Source organism: Hyla sarda, chromosome 1 (assembly GCF_029499605.1).
Source record: "Hyla sarda isolate aHylSar1 chromosome 1, aHylSar1.hap1, whole genome shotgun sequence".
Classification (NCBI taxonomy): Eukaryota; Metazoa; Chordata; class Amphibia; order Anura; family Hylidae; genus Hyla; species Hyla sarda.
In genome coordinates, this window is record NC_079189.1 from 462,485,348 (window position 1) to 462,512,707 (window position 27,360).

At 39.7% G+C, this 27,360-nt stretch overlaps 1 protein-coding gene across 6 annotated transcripts in view; it reads right to left on the reverse strand.

Moving 5' to 3' along the window:
* LOC130284660 (vacuolar protein sorting-associated protein 33A) overlaps nt 1-27,360 on the reverse strand; it is a 253,616-nt gene that overhangs the window by 107,285 nt on the left and 118,971 nt on the right. For 3 of the 6 annotated variants that reach the window (XM_056535248.1, XM_056535228.1, XM_056535270.1), the window contains 5 exons: nt 14,066-14,183; nt 10,827-10,986; nt 9,968-10,044; nt 8,539-8,666; nt 7,540-7,720 (listed from right to left, as the gene is read on the reverse strand). In XM_056535248.1, the coding sequence (XP_056391223.1) occupies nt 7,540-7,720; nt 8,539-8,666; nt 9,968-10,044; nt 10,827-10,986; nt 14,066-14,183 (664 nt within the window). Of the gene's footprint in view, nt 1-15; nt 217-7,539; nt 7,721-8,538; nt 8,667-9,967; nt 10,045-10,826; nt 10,987-14,065; nt 14,184-19,986; nt 20,008-27,360 lie in introns of those variants that run through there. The other 3 variants (XM_056535237.1, XM_056535260.1, XM_056535303.1) reach the window with 3 other exon arrangements.

Consider the following 27,360-nt stretch of genomic DNA (forward strand, 5'->3'; position numbering starts at 1 on the left):
TTTACACATACAGACCTCTGGCTTCTGTCCATGCTGGAGCTGGAAGGAGGATGGAGGACACAAGTACAGATACCGGAACCGTCTCTTCCCCGTCTCCCACTCCGACAGCTGCACTTTCCTGCCTCCTGCCGACATGTCCAAGGACCAACAGCACCAAACAGTAAGAGCAAACACAAAAAGCCGTCACAATCTTTATTGAGAAGCGCTTAATAACAACGCTGTCATCATAGACGCAGACTAATAAAGTTATTTAAACTCCCAAAACGTAAACCTCGCTGCGCGCCCACCTATCAACAAGTGATACGTAATCTCTGAGAACACACGCCCGGTGACGCGGGGGCGTCCGTTACAACTACTGGCAAACCTTTACGTGAGCGCCGAGTAGAAAAGCCGCAGTTTTTCATAGTGCCACCAGGGGTCGCTGCTCCCCGCCCGGGCGGCATTCGTGCACGTTATAAGACCCAGACCAGTGTGTCTATTTACACAAAATAAAAGCCGCTGCACTTCCAGTCTATTATTCTTTATTATGATACGAACTGGTCAGCTAGAAAAGCTTTTCAGTGTGTATAAAGGCCCCAGATGTGCAGATGTACTGTATATTATATATGGCAGTGTTTTCAAAACTGTACCTCCACCTGTTGCAAAACTACAAGTCCCAGCGTGCATGTACAACCAAAGGCATGCTGTAGCTACAATTTTTTTATTCTTGTATGTTGCGTTTCTTTTCTAGACCTCCATAGTTTTTTTTTTTTTAGTCACATCACGTTTTTCTTTAAATTTTTTTAAGTCACATCCCGTTAAAGGCAGGGTGACATGGGGCACATTCACAGCGTATTTCACGCTGTGGATGCACCACCGGCAGTCGCAGAGAGACTACAGAGCGCGTTCTCGGCTGCAGCCTGGTAACTCTGTTCCCACCGCCAGTCACGAGCCGACACACAGAACTACTTGGCTGCATCCAGGAACTAGTGTTGAGCGGCATAGGCCATATTCGAATTCGCGAATATTCGCGAATATATGGACGAATATTCGTCATATATTCGCGAATATTCGCATATTCGTTATAGCCTCGTTTTATTTCCGCGCATGCGAAAATAAACATATGTGGAAATTCGCATATGCGAAAATTAGCATATGCTAATTTTCGCATATGCGAATTTTCGCACGCCAGTCTCACACAGTAGTATTACAGCCTTCTTTACACCACACAAGCTGGAAGCAGAAAGGGGTGATCACTGTGATGTGTACTGTGAAGAAAAAAAAAAAAAAAAAAACGAATATTCGTAATTACGAATATATAGCGCTATATTCGCGAAATTCACGAATTCGCGAATATGCGATATTCGCGAATAATATTCGAATTGCGAATATTCGCGAGCAACACTACCAGGAACTCGCTCTGCAGTCTCTCTGCGACTGCCAGCGGCGCATCTACAAGGTCAAATACACTGGGGATGCGCCTCGTATGACCCTGCCCTAAGGTAAGGGGAAAAAATTATTATACACATTTGAAAACAGGTTGAAAGGTTTATCACACCAGACAGCCAGTGGATCTTCTACCCAATGTAGTCAGCCCCCCATACATTGTGGGTGAGATTTATTTAAATCCTGTGCAGAGGAAGAGTGGTACAGTTGCCCATAGCAACCAGATTCAATCTTTCCTTTTCCAAAATTAAAGCAATCTGATTGGTTGCTATAGGCAAATGGTCAATGTTTCCTCTGCACAGGTTTTAAATGGGCACTGTCAATAACTTTTTTTTTTTTATATGTTGTAGTACTGATGTACTACAACATATTTCTAATATACTTCAATTATTTATTTTATTTTTTTTTTATCAAAACGCTTTATTTTTATTTTGAAATCTGGCCACTAGGGGTCTCCCTCCTAGTGGCCGGATGCAGCCTGCTGTGACGTCACAGATGAATTCGGACCGAATTCAGTCAGGCTGCGCTCGCTCCCTGCCTGTCAATCAGACAGGAGGGAGTGAGCGCATTGAACAAAGATGATGCGCGCAGGCTTCCGGGCCTCGCGCGCTGGCCCCGGCTCCCAGAGTAAGGTGAACTTTATGCGGACTCCCCTGCACTAGTCTTTTTTGGGCGGGGGGGGGGGGGGAGCTCGGGGGTCTATGGGCAAATGGTCAGTGTTTCCTCTGCACGGGTTTTAATACATTTCCCTGTGTGTGTATAGAAAACAACCACTTACTCTGGTGGAAAACTATTTTTTTTTTAAATGAACTGGTACGAGAAAGTTAAACAGATTTGTAAATAACTTCTATTAAAAATCTTAATCCTTCCAGTATTTATAAGCTGCTGTATGCTCCACAGGAAGTTGTGAATTTCTTTTCTGTCTGACCACAGTGCTCTCTGCTGACACCTCTGTCCATGTCAGGAACTGTCCAGAGCAGGAGAGGTTTCCTATGGGGATTTGCTCCTACTCTGGACAGTTCCTGACATTCACAGAGGTGTCAGCAGAGAGCACTGTGATCAGACAGAAAACTTCACAACTTCATGAGGAGCATACAGCAGCTGATAAATACTGGAAGGATTAAGTTTTTTTTTTTAAAGAAGTAATTTACAAATCTGTTTGGCTTTCTAGAACCAGTTGTTTGGAAAAATATTGTTTTCCACCGGAGTACCCCTTTAAAATTCAATAACATTCGGTCTATATGGTTGAAAAGACCCAAGACATGCATACTTTGGTGTGTCTCCTGCTGACAATTCTTGATCCTTCTACCAACACCATTTGAGTCATGTGTCTTGTTGGATGACATACATTTTGCAAAGTTGTGTCCAGTACCTTTTCTCTTGTACACACAAGTTTTAAGTATATTTTTCTCTTGTTTTAAAGCTTTAAGTATATTTTAATATACAACAAATTACAAACTGCATGACAACTGCTGGTGTGACACTCCCCCAAGGCCAGCTTCATATTCATACTAGTGTAATATGGAGGTGTTTTTTGAGATAACACTTGGCAGTTTTTGTTTAATTTTTTTTAAACTCTCACTGCAGTTTTTGAGCCAAAGCCAGAAGTGGATCCAGCAGGAAGGAGATGTATAAATCCATCTTTTATATTCCCCATTCCTTATGAATCCACCTCTGGCTTTTGGTCAAAAACTGCAGATCCTCATAACGATCAATGGAGTTCTATAGAAGTTCATTGATCTGTGTGATCTGTGCTCATTTGGTTGAGCCTTGTCTAGCCAGGCTTAATCAAATGAAGATCAACGGACAGAAGGGAAGCAAAAGAGGTAAGCCCTCCGGCTACCTCCACAGGCAATCCATCCCCCTGGACCACCAGGGAGCATTTACATGATCCTTTAGACACCGCTGTCAGCTGGGGGCAGAGTCAGGAGCCCACACCATATGGCGCGGGCTCGCCACGCCATACAATGGTTGCCATCTCCTTAGACGGCAACGGGTTGAACGGCTAACCGGCGGCTGCTGAAGCAGTCAGCGCTAATGGATAGTTGCGATGTCCCCGACACACATGAGGATCATATGTTAATGCTGCCTTCAACATATGATGGGCTCCGAGAGGCCATCGTATGTTGAAAGTATTGTATGTCAGGGCCATCGTTTGTCGGGGGACTACTGTATAATGTAATAGCGCCCATGTAACCAGACAGATTAATGGGGGCTTTGTGACTTACGAGTCAGGCACTTTCCCAGAGCATACAGTGAACATATTTAACCATACGCAATATAAATGTAGACTTTTAATTATAAGCACTGTGTGTAGTTGGGTACTTTAGATATTTTGCAATGGAAAAAAAACTGATGTAATCTGTCACGTTAAAAATGCAGTCTGATCTGTGGGTAGCATTTTCTAGACAAGTTGGAGATGAACATATTGATTTATAGTTATGCGGGAAAAGATTCAGTGTAAGTTTCCATTTCTATATTTTTCAAGTAGTAGGATACATACCTGTGCGGTAATGAGTTGAGTAGCAAGACAAAAAAAGTTAGAATTTTAACTAAGCAATAATTCAGTTTTCATGAGTCCCATCACAATAAACACCACATAAACGGGTGTTGTGCTAATAACTTAAAAAGTTAGAACTATAACTTACCAATTATCATGTTTTCTAAGTCCATCATGACAGAACCGGTTAAAGTGTTACTGTCGTGATGATGATTTCTAAGAATGAATAGGGCATTTCTTTTGCTTTGTCACTTTCTTGCTGTAATGGTGGTGTAGAGGCTTCAGGTTCACTTTAAAATGTATATGGTTTGGTAAGGGATTACATTAATACTAACACACAACATAACCTCAAAATGTATTTATTAAGTTAATACAGCTTTTAATAGCCAATTACAAATGTATCCATGGAAAGCCAGGTACAGAATTCTCAATATAAGAAAACTCACTTAAGAACATACATATTACATTAACAATAAATATGTACTGGATCATTAATACGTTATATGGATAGAAAGATTTTAAATCACCTCTCACCACTTATTATTTGGAGAGAATATGTATATTTACATTCATCCATTCTTACATCTACTATACATTTAATAAGCAACAGTCACTTTCATATACATATTCTGATAAATTTCCCTGTCTTAACTTAACAACATACTCTATAAACAAATTTTATACAGTAATATAACAAGGTGTCAAGTACAACATTGGTAGAATGAATATTGAGATTTCAATGTTCTTACAAGGAGGGGAGGGGAATAAAAGAATTCAAGAGTAAGAGAGCAGGCACAGGAAAAGGAAATACTGAATTCATTTCTAGTATCCCTAGGATGCTTACAATACAAATGCAATTATCATATACAAGTCAAAACTGCATTCTGGAATTTTTGTAAAGATATCTGAGGCACAAAATGAACCAGATTGAAGGGTCTTATTTACCTCTAGACTGGTAAACGTGTCAGTCTGTTCTACCCTGTAAGTCCCTTGCAGTTTGGAATGCAGAGTCACAGGACTTCAGGTCTGTGATGCTATGTTGTCATGGCTTGAACATGTTGGGATAATATATGTAAAGAGGTTCTTTGCGTAATTGTTTCTCCTTAAAAAAATTATAATAATCTGTAGTGGTTCTGCTGTTTCCCTTGTCTACAGCCTGCACAGTCAACTCCAATTCACATGCTCATTTAGAGGAGGACTGTTTGGAACAGACTGCCCCACAACCATAGCTTTTTTAAGTGGCTCTGTAAGGTAGCACATTACTAGCAACAGGTCTCCGAATACTTTAGAAAGTTTTTTTGTTAACAGAAACAACACCACTCTTCTTTATCTCATCAAGTGAATAGGGTTGAGCTGCAATATCAGTTACAACCCACTGACAAGAGTTACATAGTTTTGACCAAAACCCAGGATCTTAAAAGGTGTTATCCAAGATTAGAAAAACAGAGCTAGTTTCTTACAAAAACAATGCCACACCTGTCCTAAGGTTGAGTGTAGTATTACAACTTTGTCCCATTCACCTAATTGGAACTAAACTGTAATACCACATGCAACATGAGGACAGGGGTGGTGCTTTAAAAAAAATAATAATAATAATTTAGTCATGGACAAGCCCCTAAAGTCTTAAGCTAAAGTTTAAAACGGATGCTAACAAAGAGTAACTCCAATGTTGGTTGGTCGTCAGGATACCAGTTTAAATCTCCGGGCAACTTCGTAAACCTGAGATAAGCCCGCTGCTAAAGCGATCAGAATACAGATTTGCCGCAACTCTTGGGGACCTCCAGCAAATTCCTATCCTGATTGCTTTAGCAGCTAACAAGTCTCCGGCTGCCTGACCAACATCAGAGTTAAGCTTTAAATGTAGAGAGGTTGCAGATAGGTTTGGCAAGACTTAAAAGGGGTTATGCAGCTCAAAAAACGTATCCCCTTGCTTCGGCTGCAGCTGGTGAGTGTCTGACTGCAGCAGTCACAGACGAGACTAGTACCTTTCAAAAGATCGTGGTTGGAGCACTCAGCAGGGAGATACCTTTCTGGAGATTATGGGGGACTCCTGCGATCAGAGACTGATCCCCAACCTGTGAATAGATGAGCTGGATAAACCCTTTAAAAGGTATTGGTCAAAAGAAGAGGAGCCCATGTCTATGACAGACAGGCAGTGTCTTGATGGATGAACACCTTTAACCAAGCTGTACTTACATTTAAAAATAATAATAATAATTAAAATTAAATGCAGAATCTTCAGGACTTTTAGTTAAGAGTACTGTAACTTTGTAATGCACACTTCGAATCAAGTATTACCAAACATATATTCAGGGCTGCAGTGTATAGACATTCAGAGGTTTTTTTAATACATATATAAAAAAAAACAAAAAAAAAAACATATCTATGGACTTGCTGCAAACACCGTATATATGTAAGCACTGCATGCGTAGATTTCTGTGTGCAAAACAAAATGTCAGCAAGAAGTTCTAACACAAACAGAAGCGGATTTGAAGCCATGGAAATGCAAGTTTATAATATTATATATAAAGTATAAGAATGACCAACCCATGTCACCTCTATGTCCACCATATATGAAGATACATTTATTTGGCAGCTGCAAAGATGAATTCCCCAATGTAAGCTCCACAATTACCTGGCTGAGAAGAGTCAGCAGCACATAATATTTCAAATAAAAACATCAAAGTGTTCTGTAGCCTGATAAAGAATAAAATGCAATAAAACTAAAGATATTTCTTTTCCCATCCTGAACAGGCCAGCAGTCATTTATTCATACAGATATTCTGAAGTTCACACAGGACAAAGTTACCAGTATATATAGCACTTGTCAATGCCTGTGATCGTAATGCTCCCATAATCCTTTGTGTGGAATAAATTCATGAACATGTTTTGTCACCGTTGTGCTCTAGAATCAACAGGTTCATCATCTGTGTACTAGTTCCAATTACATCCCACCACTCTGAATAAAAAAATTGTGCTACGAAAGATAGGTTAGACAAGTGCTATGCTCAAATTCATATTTTCATACAGCATATATGTTCATTTGCTCAGGTTATATGTGCAACTGTAGGCATTTTTAGGACTGGTAATTATTAAAAACCAGTGTTTTCTTTCATCTATTCACCGTACGTGAGGCTGGTGAAAGAAAAAAGTCTGATATGTAGTTTACATCCAGTGTCATGTTGAAGGCATTTAAATGTTCAAATGTAAATACGATAGTGCAAATATAAAACAAAAGCTTACTATAAATGTAATGACATCTGGTGAATGTTAGAACACACATAGATTACATGAGGTCTTATTCACTTAGCTCTAATACCTTTGCAAGCCCTTAATGGTATAATGAAGCAGTGATTAACACAGAATGATTTCATTGGTTGAAAATAGCAGTCTCCTTTATAGCCAGTGCAGGGAAGTGATATGCATATTTGTAACCCAAAAACGTAGTAAATGTTTTTTTGCAGAATGTTTCCAGAAGCCTGTGTACATGAATGCTGGTGCTTTTCATATACTTTCAAGGATAGAGTGATAGATTCCCAAAGATAAAATGAGGCAGATGTCTCGTGTTAAAAAGTCTCATCATCATTGCAACTACTTGTCCAGTGTCCAAATACCTCACAAATATCACAATATGGCCGCTCTTCTTTTCTGTTGCCATGGAAGTTTGAATGAGGTGGAGAGTCAGGCAACTGGGTCTGTGTTGGACAGTCTTCTGTGTCATGGAGATCAAAACAGTCACAGATATCGCAGAAGAGACGTGGGGGCACTTTCTTTTTGGCTTGAGTACCATTCATACTGGAAACAAGAAGGCAAAATTACTAGATCATACTTTGCATTTTATTGTTTGTAGCCCAAACTAGAACAATACCAGAAAAAAAAATATGTGTGTAAACATATTATCAAATTAAGCAATACCAAGAGGTAAATAAATAATAATAGACTAAGCATATTACTACAATGTGCAAAATCTGCTGCACAATGGGAAATTCTGGGAATAGCAGGGGTGTTCGAACATTAAAGGGGTACTCCGCCCCTAGACATCTTATCCTCTATTGAAAGGATAGGGGATAAGATGTCAGATTGTAGGGGTCCCGCTGCTAGGGACCCCAGGGATCTCGGCTGCAGCACCCACCTGTTGCGGCTTCCGGCAGCGCTGGAGGCTCTCATCCTAATGCCTCACGACCACGGTGACGGGAGATCGTGACGTCACGACTCTGCCCCCATGTGACATCACGCCCCGCCCCTCAATGCCAGTCTATGGTAGGGGGCGTCACGCCCCCTCCCATAGACTTGCATTGAGGGGTGGGGCGTGACGTCACATGGGGGCGGAGTCGTGACATCACAATCTCACGTCACCGTGGTCGGGAGCCGAAGCCTCCAGCGTTTCCGGAAGCCCAGCCCTTTGGATAGGGGATAAGATGTCTAGGGGCGGAGTACCCCTTTAACTGCACAATCGTACAAGATGGTCTAAATGCCTTAAACCAATTATACCCTCTACAGGTTTTCTATGTTAGTTTAACTAGAAATCATATGCCAAAGTATTTACTAACTAATGCCTTCTATGCTATAAATAAGAATGAACCCAGTGGCAATGTTAATACAACTACTAATACCTGTCATGGTTATCCATGTCTTCCATATTGTTTCCATTAAGTGACGCTTCAACCATTTTCTCAATCTTCTGTTTTAGATCATCATTTTTTCTTTGAAGGTCAATTATGACAGAATTGAGAAACTCAATCTATTAAAAACACAAACAAGAGTGTTTTATTCTCTAAAAATAAACAATCCAGATATATTAGGATCGTAATGTAATGCAATATTTACTCATACTGTTTTCCTGTACAGAGACTAGCAATTCAACAATTACTAGTGCCTTATGACAGGTACATGATGGTTTATAAAATTCATGACAGCTAGTGACATTCTATGTTCAGATCATACTGAATCAGTGGTACTGGTATACTGTAGCTAAATATGCCCACATGTCAGACTACCGCTGACATATTTCAACCATAACAAATGTTTTGTTGGGCAAAAAATAACAAAGAACTATTGTTTTATCTAACCCATGACAGACTGATCAACATCTGAAAAGAAGTTTGTAATGTTTGGATAGCAAAATAGAATAGGAAAACATAGCTGATTTCTTCTCAAAACAGCACCACCCTGTCCTCAGGCTGTGAGTGGTATTACAAATTGAATCCACTTACTCCAATAGAACTAAGCTGCAATACCACACGCAACCGGAGGACAGGTGTGGTGCTGGATTTGGAAGAAATCAGTTCTGTTTCTCTAATCCTGGATAACCCTTTTAAAGGGTCATTCCAACAAGGATAGCTTGTCCTTCACCTGGTGTCACTGAAAATTTATGATCAGTTTGAATGACAACTGTTTGATCTACCCTTATTAAATTTTCAACCAACTTCTAATGTGTATGCCACCTTAGGGTACATTCACATGTACAGGATCTGCTGCATGTTTTGTGCAGCTGATTTTGCTAACCATTTACTTTAATGGGTAGCAGAATCAGCAGCAGAAAATATGCAGCAGATCCTGTACATGTGAATGTACCCTTAATAGGTAAACTAACTGCAGTGTTTTAAGAGAACTAGCACAGAAAACAGCTCTTTAGACCTGGTAAAATGTTCTGCTAGTTAATCCATTTTATCAATATATGCCATTGTATTCAAACAGGATAACAATGAATATAGGATAATTTATGCAGCCATTATTTTTTTCCTGAATCCTCCAACTCTCTAATCTCCTGCCTGAATCAGCAATTCTACCATACACTGTCAAAGTAGTCACTGTATTACTAACATGAACAGGAATACTGCAGGGATCAAGGATGCTTTCCTAAAAAAAACACATAAAAGCTGCTTGTACTCCTCTCATCATGGGTATAAAAAGGGCAGATCTATAACCCTTTCAGTGGAAGGCTCACAAACAGGTCCTCCCCATAGCCAGCATGACTGTAGTACTATTCCTTTTGATGATCCCTGGTAACGGGTCTTAATTATAGACATTAATTCACTATACCTGGCTTTCCATGGATGACTTCTCTTCCAGGTACTGGCTGTTGAATGAGGCATCACCTAAAGAATGAAAACAAGGAGCTAGAAAAATAAAGTCTAAGCATAATGATTTTTATCTGTAAGACATTCAAAGTAGGAAGGATTATTGGCTGTTTTACAGGGTTAAATCTGGTGACAAGTTCCCTTTAAGGCATAAATATGATTACAAAAGAACAAATAAAAACTCCAAACATTCCTTAGACAGTTTAGATGTACCTTAGATGAGATGCAGCCAGATATATTTTGTCTAATCTGCAAGTTATGTATCATACATTTATTTAAAATAAAAAAAGTAAAAGGAGTGGCCAGGCACTACACAAGAACTGTATAGGTGCCCCCCCATTGAGACTTCTGCTCATGCTGCATTACTGTAATACTGAGTGAGAAGCTGCATCCTCCCTGTCCTATTTTTTTTCCAGTCACTTCTTTATGACAAACCTCATTATCTTGTAGGAACATATATTACAAAGTTTGATAAATTCATGTGCACTTCCTATTTATGGCAAAAAATTAATAAATAAAAAATTAAAATGATTGTTTACGGCAGCCTGCAGTCTAAGTCAATAATTGCAGCTAGGGGGTAACACTGCTGATGTGTACTTTTCGATGTTACCATCTCAGTAAGGGATTTTACTAACAATATTTTAGTAAATTATTTAGGCAGACTGAAATTGTGCTGTTAATGGTCATAGTAAATGAATGTAACTTGGCTTTTAACATGTTCATTTCCTAAAAGCAGCAATTTGAGCAATCTGTTATGCTACTAGAATAGAAGGAGATTGGAATAGTAGTATAGCAAACTAACAGCTTCATTGGGTTTTTACCTGATGAGTTTGACAGGTTGGTGAGTTGAGTTTTGTTCTCATCCAGTTCTTTTTCCAGACTCTGCACTTTTTTCTCCAACTTGAGTTTTTCAAACTCCAGTGATTTTACTGCAGACTGTAAGGTTTTTGCAGATTCATTTTCTCCCCGAAGCAATGTAATCTAGAATAAAATACAAAAATTATTGAATTAGTCTCTACACGTGTTTGAAGGCTATAAATGGTTACGTTGACGTTATGACAACTGCCAATAAAGCCACAATAAACAAGTGATCTTTTAACTAACCCATCATGATACAAAGTGAATGAACACTTCTCAGAATACCAACCTTTGAACTCATGATATTAATTTATATATTAAGACTATATGTCTTGGATTGAGCATTCTCTCTGTGCAGCATTTGAGTAGTCCTATTACTGTCTGCAGTCACTGCTGTATATGGTGCCACCTATTGCTGGGAATGATGCTTCCCTATTGATTCAAGGATGAAAAAGCTATTGTGTCATTGGCTTGTCAGCTGCACTGAAGACTTCCAGCACAGTATTCACTTATTCCATAATCACAGCCTTATAAGACAACAGCTGTTAACTTGGGCCTAATAGGGGAAAAATTATTTTGCTAGAGTTTATATACAGTCATGGCCATAAATGTTGGCACCCCTGAAATTTTTCAAGAAAATGAAGTATTTCTCACAGAAAAGTATTGCAGTAACACATGTTTTGCTATACACGTTTATTCCCTTTGTGTGTATTGAAACTAAACAAAAAAAAAAAGGAGGAAAAAAAAGCAAATTGGACATAATGTGACACCAAACTCCAAAAATTAGCTGGACAAAATTATTTGCACCCTTTCAAAATTGTGGAAATATAAGATTGTTTCAAGCATGTGATGCTCCTTTAAACTCACATGGGGCAAGTGACAGGGGTGCGCAATATAAAAATCACACCTGAAAGCAGATAAAAAGGAGAGAAGTTAACTTAGTCTTTGCATTGTGTGTCTGTGTGTGCCACACTAAGCATGGACAACAGAAAGACGAGAAGAGAATTGTCTGAGAACTTGAGAACCAAAATTATGGAAAAATATCAACAATCTCAAGGTTACAAGTCCATCTCCAGAGATCTAGATTTGCCTTTGTCCACAGTGCACAAAATTATGAAAGGTGTCAACGCAAGATAGTCCGGATGGTGGATAAGCAGCCCCATACAAGTTCCAAAGATATTCAAGCTGTCCTGCAGGCTCAGGGAGCATCAGTGTCAGCGCGAACTATCACTCGACATTTAAATGAAATGAAACGCTATGGCATGAGACCCAGGAGGACCCCACTGCTGACACAGACATAAAAAAGCAAGACTACATTTTTGACAAAATGAACTTGAGTAAGCCAAAATCCTTCTGGGAAAACTTCTTGTGGACAGAGGAGACCAAGATAGAGCTTTTTGGTAAATGCCTACAAAAAAAAGAACACAGTACCTACAGTGAAATATGGTGGAGGTTCAATGATGTTTGGGGTTGTTTTGCTGCCTCTGGCACTGGGTGCCTTGAATGTGAGCAAAGCATCATGAAATCGGAGGATAACCAACGGATTTTGTGTTGCACTGTACAGCCCAGTGTCAGAAAGCTGGGTGTGCATCCGAAATCTTGGGTCTTCCAGCAGGACAATTACCCCAAACATACGTCAAAAAGCACCCAGAAATGGATGGCAACAAAGCGCTGGAGAGTTCTGAAGTGGCCAGCAATGAGTCCAGATCTAAATCCCATTGAACATGTGTGGAGAGATCTTAAAATTGCTGTTGGGAAAAGGCGCCCTTCCAATAAGAAAGACCTGGAGCAATCTGCAAAGGAAGAGTGGTCCAACATTCCGGCTGAGAGTTGTAAGAAGCTTATTGATGGTTATAGGAAGTGACTGATTTCAGTTATTTTTTCCAAAGGGTGCGTGGTGTGCAACCAAATATTCAGTAAAATGGGCACTCTCATTAAAATTATTTTTTGATATTTTATTCTTCATGGTGAAAAAACAATATGTCTAATTGAAACACATTAAAAAAAATAGTTTTAGATGAGTTTTTTCATCTTTGAAAACCCATCCACTAGGGGTCTCCCTCCTTTACTAGAACACCTTTCTACCCCCTCAGGCGCACATACTTCGGACGTCAGCCAGCTGGGCAAAAGTCCTATGCCAGGAAATGACGTCTTGACAGGGTTACTAGCACAGCTCGCTCACAGCCTGTCTGTTAGCTGGCTAGAGCGAGTTATCTGCCAACCGTGTGGCTAATTTGCATAACCCCGCCCCCACCCCCTCAGTCCTAGCTGGCTGAACTGCTATCTGCCAGCCGCATGGCTAATTTGCAGAATCACGCCCCCACCCCCCTCAGTCAGCCTGGATACTGAGCTATGAGTGGGCCGCATGGCTAGTTTGCAGAATCACGCCCATCGTGGGATTATGCAAATTAGCCATGCGGCCAACATATAGACGTCGCAATCAAATTTGATTGCGGCGTCTAAAGGGTTAATGTGGGTCCCGGCTATAGTGTGCGCTCAGCTGCTGAGCGCACTGCATAGCTTGGGAGCGGAGAGTGGATGCATGGAGCACAGTAAGGGAGCTCCATCCATCCATCCTTAGACCTGATCGTGACACCGCAATTACACTGCGGTGATCCCGATCAGCATTCCCTGAACTAACCGGCAGGACATCTCAGCACTTTTAGATGCCGCAATCAAATTTGATTACGGCGTCTAAAGGGTTAATGCGGGTCCCGGCTATGATGTGCGCTCAGCTGATGAGCGCAATGCATAGCTTTGGAGCCGAGAGTTCAGGCAGGTCACCGCATCTCTGTGATACCTGTTGGCGCGAGTCCCGCTGACAGGTATCACAGAGGTGCGGTAACCCACCTGCAGATTAGACATAGCAGTACCGGGACATCACTAATACACTAGGGCATTTAGTTATGAAAACTATAATAAATAAACCCACCATTTTTCATTTTCCTCACAGATTTACTTTCCTCACAGAACTGCACTTGCTCCTTATACTCCTCTTCCCTGGGTAGCACGTGCAATGATAAACAGGGAGGAGGAGACCAAGAGCAGCCTCCAGTATGATTGGCTGAAATTTCTATACGCGCTCCCGACAGTGTAGAAGAGGAGAGGGCAGAAGCTGGCTCCCTGTATGCTTCAGTGTCCTTGCGCCTGCTGGTTAAACATTAGTATCAATACGGCAGTGCAACAATAAAGCCATGTGTACCTCTTTTCTGAGTCTTTCAAGTTCTTTGTCCTTCTCAGTGATCAAGGCACTGGTACTGGTGAGTGATTTCTGTAGAGATGTCTTCTCTTCATCAAACTCTTTCTTAAGAATAGATTCCCTGCACAAAAACAAAGTCAGAAACGAAACAAGAAAGAAATAACTAGAGAAAATGTGTATAGTTTACTTGTAATTATGTCTGATTCGGTACACAGGATTGTAAGCTAAGGCTAAGAGGGGGATCTTCATCTTTGAACACAATTTACAGCTTTGTAATATATCATCATTACTTATCTTGTTTTGATGATCAGAGCTGCAGTTACAGTCTGGCAGATCACTACAGATTAACCCATAGCTGAGCTGCTAGAATGCAGTGGGACTATTTTCTCTACAGCAGATTTCTGTACAGGGTCTGGTATAAAGGCAACATTTCCCACAGAGAAAGCTCTAAATGGACACTGAGCCAGCAAGAAATACTGAAAGATCCCTGCTGCACTTAAATCAGAGATGAAATTATGTTACAGGCTCTAACTTAGGATCAATAACATAAGGGCTCATACACACTGCAGGCATTCAGTGGTGAAATATTCACTTGCAGCAGGCAATGCCATGGACGTGCGTAGTCTCAAGGACGGCAATGCCTATGTCCAGCAGAATCCCACCCAAAGAATTAACTTGTTCATTATTTGGGTGAATGTTTATTCTGCCAATGAATCCACAGTTTGTGCACAGAGCAGCAGAATCCCACTGAAAACAATACGACTCTGCCTCAAGAGGAATTCCAGCAGTGAAATGGTTGCAGTGTGGATGGGCCCTAAAATTATTTACAATAATTACAACATTTTATTTACATTACTTATAGAACTCCAGGTTAACATATGCATGGAGGCTCCGTTTGGGACCTCCATCACAGATTCAGTTTAAATACTGGACAAAAAAACAACCCAAAATATGAAACACTGCATGCAGTATTTTTTTGTCCTGTTGAAATCAAGCGAAATGACCGACCCCATTAAAGTCAATGGGATCTGTGTGGCTCCATTTGCAGCTGTAGAACTGAATCTGCAACAGAAGCCTGAACAGAGCCTCCGACACAGACTGGGATCTAGACTAAACTGCAAAATGATGTTCAAAGGTGAGCACAACCTTTAAATTGAACATCGACTTGATGGAAGGTTTTTGTACACTTTCTAGAACTGCATACAGACAAAAAAAAGGTTAGACTACATATAAGAAATAGTAATACTTATGTTACAAACAAGTGTGAAATCCAGGCATCCTATACAACCTTTGGACTGTTTTGGAAAGTATATGAAATTGTATTTCATGGCACACACGTTATCAAATAAATTGCACAGTCACAATATAAAGGCAAGGACCTGAACTCTTTTTACGTGGCATTGTATAGCGTATTTTATGGTTCGCCTTGAGAATAAAAGATAGCGATTGTAAACCTTCTGGTTTTAAATAAGCAGTGTTATTCAGGATAGATACAGACAATATAGCTGTAAGAATATGAGCTAAACACTAAACATTAAAATCACCGACTACAGTGCCCAATGAAGGAATAGGACTATTTCATATGGCGCCAAAACAGCCCCTACATTCTACAGAATGCCTTCTTATATGTAAAAATGCCAGAATTTTAAAGCTTTTTTAAAATTATTATTTTTTATAAACTCATCTATGTTTTGCTAAAAGTCTATCAGAAGTTACCAAACCACACATAACATGCACAGCTTTACGGCACAATATTCATGCAAAGCATTGGGTATGATGATGGAAGGATCAGATGGTCCTCTACAGCAGTGTTATTAACCACTGTACCCTACAATAGTAACACCTCACAAGTCTTCGGGTCAACATGTTTTACTAAGTGATATCCAAATTTCTCACTGTGTGAGACAAATTTCTCTGGATCAGAACACTGCATGAATTTAGTTTCTTAACGGAACAGTACTATCAGTTAACAACAGGAAAATTCAGCAGGATGAGAAGATGGAGATTTACTAGTTGCACACATGAATAGTCTGATCTTAAATAGGCACGGTCATTAAATTATTTTTTTTGCATATGATACAGCAGGTAAAATTAATAAGATTTGCAATTTACTCCCTGTAATAAAAAAATATTTTTTTTTTATGTCACTTTTATGGCCTTATATCTCGAACACTAGGGGTCTCCCTTCTGGTCCAGACCACATTCTTCAAAAGCACACACTATGGTCTCCTGCTGGACTGGCAGGAGACCAAACTCAGGAAGTGCGGTCTTGCCATAGGTAGTAGGGATCGACTGATATCGATTTTTTTTAGGGCCGATACTGATAATCTGTGACCTTTCAGGCCGATAGCCGATAACTTATACCGATATTCCGGTATAAGTTATCGGCTATTTCCAACCCACAGAAGCCGCTGCAGATCAATGATTTAAAGCGGGCACTTTAAATCAATGAACTGCAGCGGCTTTTGCGGGGCCAGAGACCGCCACCGCCACCCTCCCCCTGCCTGTCCTGGGGTCCTCCCTAGTCCAACCACCACTGCCGCTGCCCCATTGCCTCCCCCATCCCCGGTTTTATAATTACCTGTTCCCGGGGTCTGCGCTACTTCTGGCTCCGGCGGCATCCTGAGCTGTCACTGTGCGCACTGACGGTGACGTCGCGTTGAGGACGTCACTCGTCATTGCGCTGCGCAGCGCACAGCAATAGCGCAGGACGTCGCAGGAGCCAGAAGTAGTGTGGACCCCGGGAACAGGCAATTATGAAACCGGGGATTGGGGAGGCAATGGGGCAGCGGCGGCGGTGGCATTATCGGCAAGGTAATTGCCGATACCGATAATGTCCAAAATCGTGAATATCGGACAATGATATCAGCCAAACCGATAATCGGTCAATCCCTAATAGGTAGTGAACAGCACTCGCTCTCCTTTTTTCACACACAGGCAGAGAGAGAGTGCTATTCACTGCCTATGGCCAGACCGCACTTCCTGAGTTTGGTCTCCTGCCAGTCCAGCAGGAGACCAAAGTCTGTGCTTCTGAGCAGACAGAATTCAGCCTGGACCAGAAGGGAGACCCCCTAGTGGCCAGATTTATAAGGACATGAAACGTGACATAAAAAAAGGTTTTTTTTTTTTTTTACAGGGAGTAAATTACAAATCTTATTTATTTTACCTGCTGTATCATATGCAAAAAAATAATAATTTTAATGACAGTGCCCATTTAACAATTTGTTTCTCTACTACTGTCAAGATGTTTAATACAAGACTGTAAGAGATCAGAATAGAAATCTCAAGACCTTCCACTTCCAACACATAAAACACAATGCGGTTTCCAACAAAGCTAAAAGAAGCAGAACACACTAATGACTCTGCACAAAACACACAAACCCAAGTGCAGAATCTAAAATCTGTCACCACTAAGCTGAAAAAAAATTAAATAAAAAATGAAGCGCTACACTAACTTAAATCCTCATGTAACAAAACTGTTTCTAGGGAATAGCACACAACTATTAATGGTGAGCATCTGGTTAAAACAATTTTTAAAAGGTTATCACCAGATACAACTATTCATTTTATGCAGGGGTCAAGTTCTGGGGAAAAAATGCGGGAACTCTTCCACTCAAAGGCTGGTCCTGGTAATGGGAATGGTGTTCCTGCTGTGGAAAAAGTGCAGGAACTCAGTTCCCACATGTTCCTGCAAGACTTGAGCCCTGATTTTATGAGACCTATGGGATACACAGACCTGTGGGTCAGTTGGTACAATTCAAAAAGCTGGACATACCCTTTAAGGACCAAGCCCATTTTGGCCTTAAAGGGGCTATCCAGCCAAGGACCAGCACCCACATTCTATGTCTGGTCTTTGGCCAGATAACCCCTTTAAGGACCAGGCCAATTGTATTTCTGCATTTTCGTTTTTTCTTCCTCACCTTCTAAAATCCATAACTCTTCTATATTTCCATGACCTCTAGTTTTTTTTTTAGTACCACATATGTGTATATGTGACTTTTTAATCGCTTGAAAATTTTTTTTTTGAGGAATGTGATGTGACCAAAGAGCATCAATTCTGGACTTTTTTCTTTTTCATTTACGCCGTTCACCATATGGGATCATGAACATTATATTTTGATAGTTTGGACATTTACACACGCAGCAGCACCAAATATGTTTAATTATTACTATTTATTTTTTTTTTTTTTTAGTAAAATGGGGAAAAGGGGTGAGGGGCTTTTAACTCTATGTCTATACAGGGGACTATCTATAGCAATCATTAGATTGCTAATACTGTTAGGTGCTATGCATAGGCATAGCACTGATCAGTATTATTGGTGATCTTTTGCTCTGGTCTGCTAGATTGCAGATTAGAGCAGAAGACTTCGGGAGATTGGTGGAGGCAAGTGAGGGGCCTCTGTCCGCCATCTTGGTTGATTTGATCCCCGTGGCCATGCCGCGGGCAATAAGATCAGCCATTACAATCACCACACTGCCGAAAATGCTGTGATCTATATTGATCATGGCATCTGAGCGGTTAATGGCAGACATCAGATAGCTGATAGCAGCAGGGGCCTGCCGTGCATGATGTGAACATCTCTCCAGTGCTTAAAGGGGTACTCCGGTGGAAAACTTTTTTTTTTTTTTTTTTTAATCAACTGGTGCCAGAAAGTTAAACAGATTTTTAAATTACTTCTATTAAATTTGTTTAATCCTTCCAGTATTTATTAGCTGCTTAATACTACAAAGGAAATTTTCTTTTTGGAACACAGAGCTTTCTGCTGACATCACGAGCACAGTGCTCTCTGTTGACATCTGTGTCCATTTTAGGAACTGTCCAGAGTAGGAGAAAATCCCGATAGAAAACATATGCTGCTCTGGACAGTTCCTAAAATGGACAGAGATGTCAGCAGAGAGCACTGTGGTCGTGATGTCAGCAGAGAGCACTGTGTTCCAAAAAGAAAATAATTTCCTCTGTGGTATTCAGCAGCTAATAAGTACTGGAAGGATTAAGATTTTTGAATAGAAGTATTTTACTAATCTGTTTAACTTTCTGGCACCAGTTGATAAAAAAAATACCAGAGTACCCATTTAAGTCATATACATGTACGTCCTGGTGTGCGAAGTACCAGCGTATCAGGACGTACATTTATTTCGTTAAGGGGTTAAAGAAAATGCAGAAAAAGGGGACTAGAATAGGAAACTTCCTGTTTTTTTTTTTTTGTTTAGCCTAAACAGATCAGGGAAAGTTAATAACATACAATAGGGATCAAAAGAAGTGCAAAGCAAATGAAGCAACTGCCCATAGCAATCAAAATCATTATTTTCCAGAAGACAGTTAAACATTTTGGACATTTGAAGGGACATTTTGTAACCGCGGATTCACCTTCTAGATCAGAAACTTCCAACAGTTGTTACAATGGGGAAAGACCTCAAAGTCTTATTACCCTATCCCATCTGTAAAATTATCAGTTCTTCCTATAGGAACCCTTAATCTGGATTAATGGATCTACAGTTGGGAAACTCTGCTCTAGGTTCCCTCTCTACTAGGAAAAGTTTAGACACTTGAAAACTGAAGTGTTTATCTGGTGGTTCCAGGAAACTCAGTAGCCTATGTATATATATATATATATATATATATATACACACACACACACAGTATATATATATATATATATATATATATATATATATATATATATACTTGGCTAGAGTAAAAAAAAACAATTTATTCAGGATAAAGGAGGCTTAAATGGAAAGGACTAGAAATTATTCTTATGGTTTTCACGTATATTTGCTGGGTAGCCAAACATTTAACCATTATTTAAGAATGCAACTGAGTGTTAAATCTATAACCCCCAGCATGCTCTAAGTCGAATAAACCTTCTCTAAAAATAAGATTCTTCTCTTATTACTCAAACATTCAGGAATGAAACATGTACCTTACTGTATTACTGGGTAAGCTTAAAAATGCAAGATAACAAAGACCACATGTTAGAAAACATGAAAAGAAGGGGGGAAAAAAGTGATACACAGGTAGGAAAAGTTAAATTTTCCCCTTTTTTATTAAAAAAATATTTGCAGCTTTTTTTTATATACAAAAACAAAAGCAAGACACTTTAGGACATATGCAGCCAAAATACGTACAACAATGCTGTACTAAAAAAATATGAAATAAAAAATAAACTATTTGTTGTAACGTGGATAGACTTTCTTCAGTCTTACCATTAAAGACACACAGATATAGCAAAGGAAGCAAAAAGTAGAAAGGGAGAAAGGAATGGGATGAGCATTGATTAGCAGCGCAAGCTGGAACACAGCAGGACAGTTTGCAATCCACAAAGATTCAATTTCATTTCAAGAAAGGAAAGACCCATTTAGGTTAAACACCATGTACAACAACCTTTCATTTTGAAATGACAAGAACACTGTCAAAAGGATATTTGTGTAACAAAAAGTAACAATTGATCATGTTCAATTAAATTACACAGAAATAAAAACAACTCCTTATAGAACTTTAAGCCAAATTATAAATACTTAATTACACATGAAAACTATGAAGCATAATTATAAACCAAAGGAAAAATAACATTTATAATTAGTTTTTAAGTAAAGTTATATAGGAAAAAAAATAAAAAGAACTTGTCACCATTTTAATGTAATGCTCCAAGATATACTAGTGAATGCATTTTCATACATTAACAACTCTTAAATAAGCAAAATGTGTAACCAAAAAAGTTGAATGACATGATCCATCCCAGCCAGATAAGGTTGCATGCACACAATGTTTTCTTCATATGGGCACCTGATCCGGCGGGGAAATGTCAAAACCTTCCGTTACTGCATCCCCACTAGACCTGGCCCGCATCTCATTCAGATAGTGACTTTTGCACCGTATCCATAGCCGGACTGAAAAACCGTGGTATGCCGTGGTTTTCAGTTCGGCAACAAACCCAGATATGGAGCAAAAATGAGCTGACCGGAGTCACTATCTGACTCCAGTCTGCTCATTCAAATGAATGAGATGCGGGCCAGGTCAGATGGGAATACGGTAGCGGCCTCTTTTGACAGTTCCTCACCAGATCCGGTGACCGTATTAAGAAAACGTGGTTTGAACAGCTTGAAAAGGATCACTAGTTATACAGTCCCTTAGAGCACGTTTACATGGAGTTGTTTTAATGGAAATGGAATCATGGGAAGGGGGTGGTGGGTTGCATTTTTTATACTGACCACAGGTTCTCTTTAATGCATACTTTGTCTACGATCAAGACTCAATTTGAGCAAGACATACAATGTGGCATACATTGCTACAGGTCATGTCCTCATAATGAGAACATCCCAGTCTCCCTATACCCTGTATGTCAGCACTGAAACCGCTGTTTAATTCCCACACAGGTCCCAGTGCATAGGCCCCTTATTCTTCTTACATGCGAGCAGCATGTTTTCTACTGTAGAATAAAAAAAACTTGCCCGTTCTCTTGACCTAGAGTGCACACCGGTGATGCGATGCGGACGTCAAGTTTTCAGAGCAAGCGCTCGCTCTCTCTGCTGCTGCTAGCAATACGCCATGCATGGTGCCATCAGGAGCGAGCTTGCTGTGAAAAATGGCCGCCTGTATCACATCACTGTCAGGAGTGGGGGCACTGTTTTTTCTTTTACAGTAGAAAACTCACCGCTGCATGTAAGAAGAATAAGGGGCCTTTGTGTCAATGACACAGTGGTCCCAACGCTGACATACAGGGGATAGCGTGGCAGCCATGGGTCAAAGCCACGTCTATCCGACTGTGCTAACTGTCTTATAAAGCATTTCTTAGCCTGATCAAAGCTGCTAGAAAGCAGCAAAGGTATGCTTGAATAGTAAATGTTAACAACTTTGTCTTTCTACTGTAATGTCCATTCTACTGTAACACGTTTAAATCCTAGTTTGGTTGGATACTTGGCTGGGCTGAATCTGGATGCTGACTGCATGCCACTGACTGCTGCCATGTGGGTTGGCTTCTCAGCTCTGCTCTTCACAAGCCTCGGGCTCTCCCTGTCTCTGGTGCACAGGCAGAAGTCTGCTGTCACTGGGCGAACACAAAAGCATGGCCCAATGATCCAGTCAGTATTCAACATAAGCTGGCATCGCCTGAATGATAAAGCCAAGCTCCCAATGAATGTATGAGAAAAGTTCATCCAAACAGTTTTATTAGCATTTACACTGCATAACAAACAAGCAGTAGGCATTACAGCAAATCATAGTCTTTATCAACTGCAGTTGATAAAGGCTATGATTTGCCGTAATGTGTACTGCTTGTTTGTTATGCAGTGTAAACGCTACTTAAAACTGTTTGGATGAACATTTGGAGTCGCGGGATCTTTTCTCATACATTTGGACTCACCCGATCCGTGTACACCTACAGACTGCAGTGTCGACCATCTACTCCTACATCTAAGCTCCCAAAGAAGGCTTTGCCGGCACTAATTAAATGGTGAAAGCATTCTATAATGTAGTAGACAGTACAGCACTAATGAATGGTGAAATGATTCTATAATGTAGTAGACAGTACAGCACTAATGAATGGTGAAAGCATTCTATAATGTAGTAGACAGTACAGCACTAATGAATGGTGAAAGCGTTCTATAATGTAGTAGACAGTACAGCACTAATGAATGGTGAACGCGTTCTATAATGTAGTAGACAGTACAGCACTAATGAATGGTGAAATGATTCTATAATGTAGTAGACAGTTCAGCACTAATGAATGGTGAACGCGTTCTATAATGTAGTAGACAGTACAGCACTAATGAATGGTGAACGCGTTCTATAATGTAGTAGACAGTTCAGCACTAATGAATGGTGAACGCGTTCTATAATGTAGTAGACAGTACAGCACTAATGAATGGTGAACGCGTTCTATAATGTAGTAGACAGTTCAGCACTAATGAATGGTGAAAGCGTTCTATAATGTAGTAGACAGTACAGCACTAATGAATGGTGAAAGCGTTCTATAATGTAGTAGACAGTTCAGCACTAATGAATGGTGAAAGCGTTCTATAATGTAGTAGACAGTACAGCACTTATGAATGGTGAAAGCGTTCTATAATGTAGTAGACAGTACAGCACTAATGAATGGTGAAAGCGTTCTATAATGTAGTAGACAGTACAGCACTAATGAATGGTGAAATGATTCTATAATGTAGTAGACAGTTCAGCACTAATGAATGGTGAACGCGTTCTATAATGTAGTAGACAGTTCAGCACTAATGAATGATGAAAATGTTCTATAATGTAGTAGACAGTTCAGCACTAATGAATGGTGAACGCGTTCTATAATGTAGTAGACCGTACAACACTAATGAATGGTGAACGTGTTCTATAATGTAGTAGACAGTTCAGCACTAATGAATGGTGAACGCGTTCTATAATGTAGTAGACAGTTCAGCACTAATGAATGGTGAAAGAATTCTATAATGTAGTAGACAGTACAGCACTAATGAATGGTGAAAGCGTTCTATAATGTAGTAGACAGTTCAGCACTAATGAATGGTGAACGCGTTCTATAATGTAGTAGACCGTACAACACTAATGAATGGTGAAAGAATTCTATAATGTAGTAGACAGTTCAGCACTAATGAATGGTGAACGCGTTCTATAATGTAGTAGACCGTACAACACTAATGAATGGTGAACGCGTTCTATAATGTAGTAGACAGTTCAGCACTAATGAATGGTGAACGCGTTCTATAATGTAGTAGACAGTACAGCACTAATGAATGGTGAAATGATTCTATAATGTAGTAGACAGTACAGCACTAATGAATGGTGAAAGAATTCTATAATGTAGTAGACAGTACAGCACTAATGAATGGTGAAAGCGTTCTATAATGTAGTAGACAGTTCAGCACTAATGAATGGTGAACGCGTTCTATAATGTAGTAGACCGTACAACACTAATGAATGGTGAAAGAATTCTATAATGTAGTAGACAGTACAGCACTAATGAATGGTGAAAGCGTTCTATAATGTAGTAGACAGTTCAGCACTAATGAATGGTGAACGCATTCTATAATGTAGTAGACAGTTCAGCACTAATGAATGGTGAACGCGTTCTATAATGTAGTAGACAGTTCAGCACTAATGAATGGTGAACGCGTTCTATAATGTAGTAGACAGTACAGCACTAATGAATGGTGAACGCGTTCTTTTATGTAGTAGACAGTTCAGCACTAATGAATGGTGAACGCGTTCTATAATGTAGTAGACAGTACAGCACTAATGAATGGTGAAAGCATTCTATAATGTAGTAGACAGTACAGCACTAATGAATGGTGAACGCGTTCTATAATGTAGTAGACAGTTCAGCACTAATGAATGGTGAACGCGTTCTATAATGTAGTAGACAGTACAGCACTAATGAATGGTGAACGCGTTCTATAATGTAGTAGACAGTACAGCACTAATGAATGGTGAAAGCGTTCTATAATGTAGTAGACAGTACAGCACTAATGAATGGTGAACGCGTTCTATAATGTAGTAGACAGTTCAGCACTAATGAATGGTGAACGCGTTCTATAATGTAGTAGACAGTACAGCACTAATGAATGGTGAACGCGTTCTATAATGTAGTAGACAGTACAGCACTAATGAATGGTGAACGCGTTCTATAATGTAGTAGACAGTACAGCACTAATGAATGGTGAAAGCGTTCTATAATGTAGTAGACAGTTCAGCACTAATGAATGGTGAACGCATTCTATAATGTAGTAGACAGTTCAGCACTAATGAATGGTGAACGCGTTCTATAATGTAGTAGACAGTTCAGCACTAATGAATGGTGAACGCGTTCTATAATGTAGTAGACAGTACAGCACTAATGAATGGTGAACGCGTTCTTTTATGTAGTAGACAGTTCAGCACTAATGAATGGTGAACGCGTTCTATAATGTAGTAGACAGTACAGCACTAATGAATGGTGAAAGCATTCTATAATGTAGTAGACAGTACAGCACTAATGAATGGTGAACGCGTTCTATAATGTAGTAGACAGTTCAGCACTAATGAATGGTGAACGCGTTCTATAATGTAGTAGACAGTACAGCACTAATGAATGGTGAACGCGTTCTATAATGTAGTAGACAGTACAGCACTAATGAATGGTGAAAGCGTTCTATAATGTAGTAGACAGTACAGCACTAATGAATGGTGAACGCGTTCTATAATGTAGTAGACAGTACAGCACTAATGAATGGTGAACGCGTTCTATAATGTAGTAGACAGTTCAGCACTAATGAATGGTGAACGCGTTCTATAATGTAGTAGACAGTACAGCACTAATGAATGGTGAACGCGTTCTATAATGTAGTAGACAGTACAGCACTAATGAATGGTGAACGCGTTCTATAATGTAGTAGACAGTACAGCACTAATGAATGGTGATAGCGTTCTATAATGTAGTAGACAGTACAGCACTAATGAATGGTGAAAGCGTTCTATAATGTAGTAGACAGTACAGCACTAATGCATGGTGAAAGCGTTCTATAATGTAGTAGACAGTTCAGCACTAATGAATGGTGAACGCGTTCTATAATGTAGTAGACAGTACAGCACTAATGAATGGTGAAAGCATTCTATAATGTAGTAGACAGTACAGCACTAATGAATGGTGAACGCGTTCTATAATGTAGTAGACAGTACAGCACTAATGAATGGTGAAATGATTCTATAATGTAGTAGACAGTACAGCACTAATGAATGGTGAACGCGTTCTATAATGTAGTAGACAGTTCAGCACTAATGAATGGTGAAAGCGTTCTATAATGTAGTAGACAGTACAGCACTTATGAATGGTGAAAGCGTTCTATAATGTAGTAGACAGTACAGCACTAATGAATGGTGAAAGCGTTCTATAATGTAGTAGACAGTACAGCACTAATGAATGGTGAAATGATTCTATAATGTAGTAGACAGTTCAGCACTAATGAATGGTGAACGCGTTCTATAATGTAGTAGACAGTTCAGCACTAATGAATGATGAAAATGTTCTATAATGTAGTAGACAGTTCAGCACTAATGAATGGTGAACGCGTTCTATAATGTAGTAGACCGTACAACACTAATGAATGGTGAACGTGTTCTATAATGTAGTAGACAGTTCAGCACTAATGAATGGTGAACGCGTTCTATAATGTAGTAGACAGTTCAGCACTAATGAATGGTGAAAGAATTCTATAATGTAGTAGACAGTACAGCACTAATGAATGGTGAAAGCGTTCTATAATGTAGTAGACAGTTCAGCACTAATGAATGGTGAACGCGTTCTATAATGTAGTAGACAGTACAGCACTAATGAATGGTGAAAGAATTCTATAATGTAGTAGACAGTACAGCACTAATGAATGGTGAAAGCGTTCTATAATGTAGTAGACAGTTCAGCACTAATGAATGGTGAACGCGTTCTATAATGTAGTAGACCGTACAACACTAATGAATGGTGAAAGAATTCTATAATGTAGTAGACAGTTCAGCACTAATGAATGGTGAACGCGTTCTATAATGTAGTAGACCGTACAACACTAATGAATGGTGAACGCGTTCTATAATGTAGTAGACAGTTCAGCACTAATGAATGGTGAACGCGTTCTATAATGTAGTAGACAGTACAGCACTAATGAATGGTGAAATGATTCTATAATGTAGTAGACAGTACAGCACTAATGAATGGTGAAAGAATTCTATAATGTAGTAGACAGTACAGCACTAATGAATGGTGAAAGCGTTCTATAATGTAGTAGACAGTTCAGCACTAATGAATGGTGAACGCGTTCTATAATGTAGTAGACCGTACAACACTAATGAATGGTGAAAGAATTCTATAATGTAGTAGACAGTACAGCACTAATGAATGGTGAAAGCGTTCTATAATGTAGTAGACAGTTCAGCACTAATGAATGGTGAACGCATTCTATAATGTAGTAGACAGTTCAGCACTAATGAATGGTGAACGCGTTCTATAATGTAGTAGACAGTTCAGCACTAATGAATGGTGAACGCGTTCTATAATGTAGTAGACAGTACAGCACTAATGAATGGTGAACGCGTTCTTTTATGTAGTAGACAGTTCAGCACTAATGAATGGTGAACGCGTTCTATAATGTAGTAGACAGTACAGCACTAATGAATGGTGAAAGCATTCTATAATGTAGTAGACAGTACAGCACTAATGAATGGTGAACGCGTTCTATAATGTAGTAGACAGTTCAGCACTAATGAATGGTGAACGCGTTCTATAATGTAGTAGACAGTACAGCACTAATGAATGGTGAACGCGTTCTAT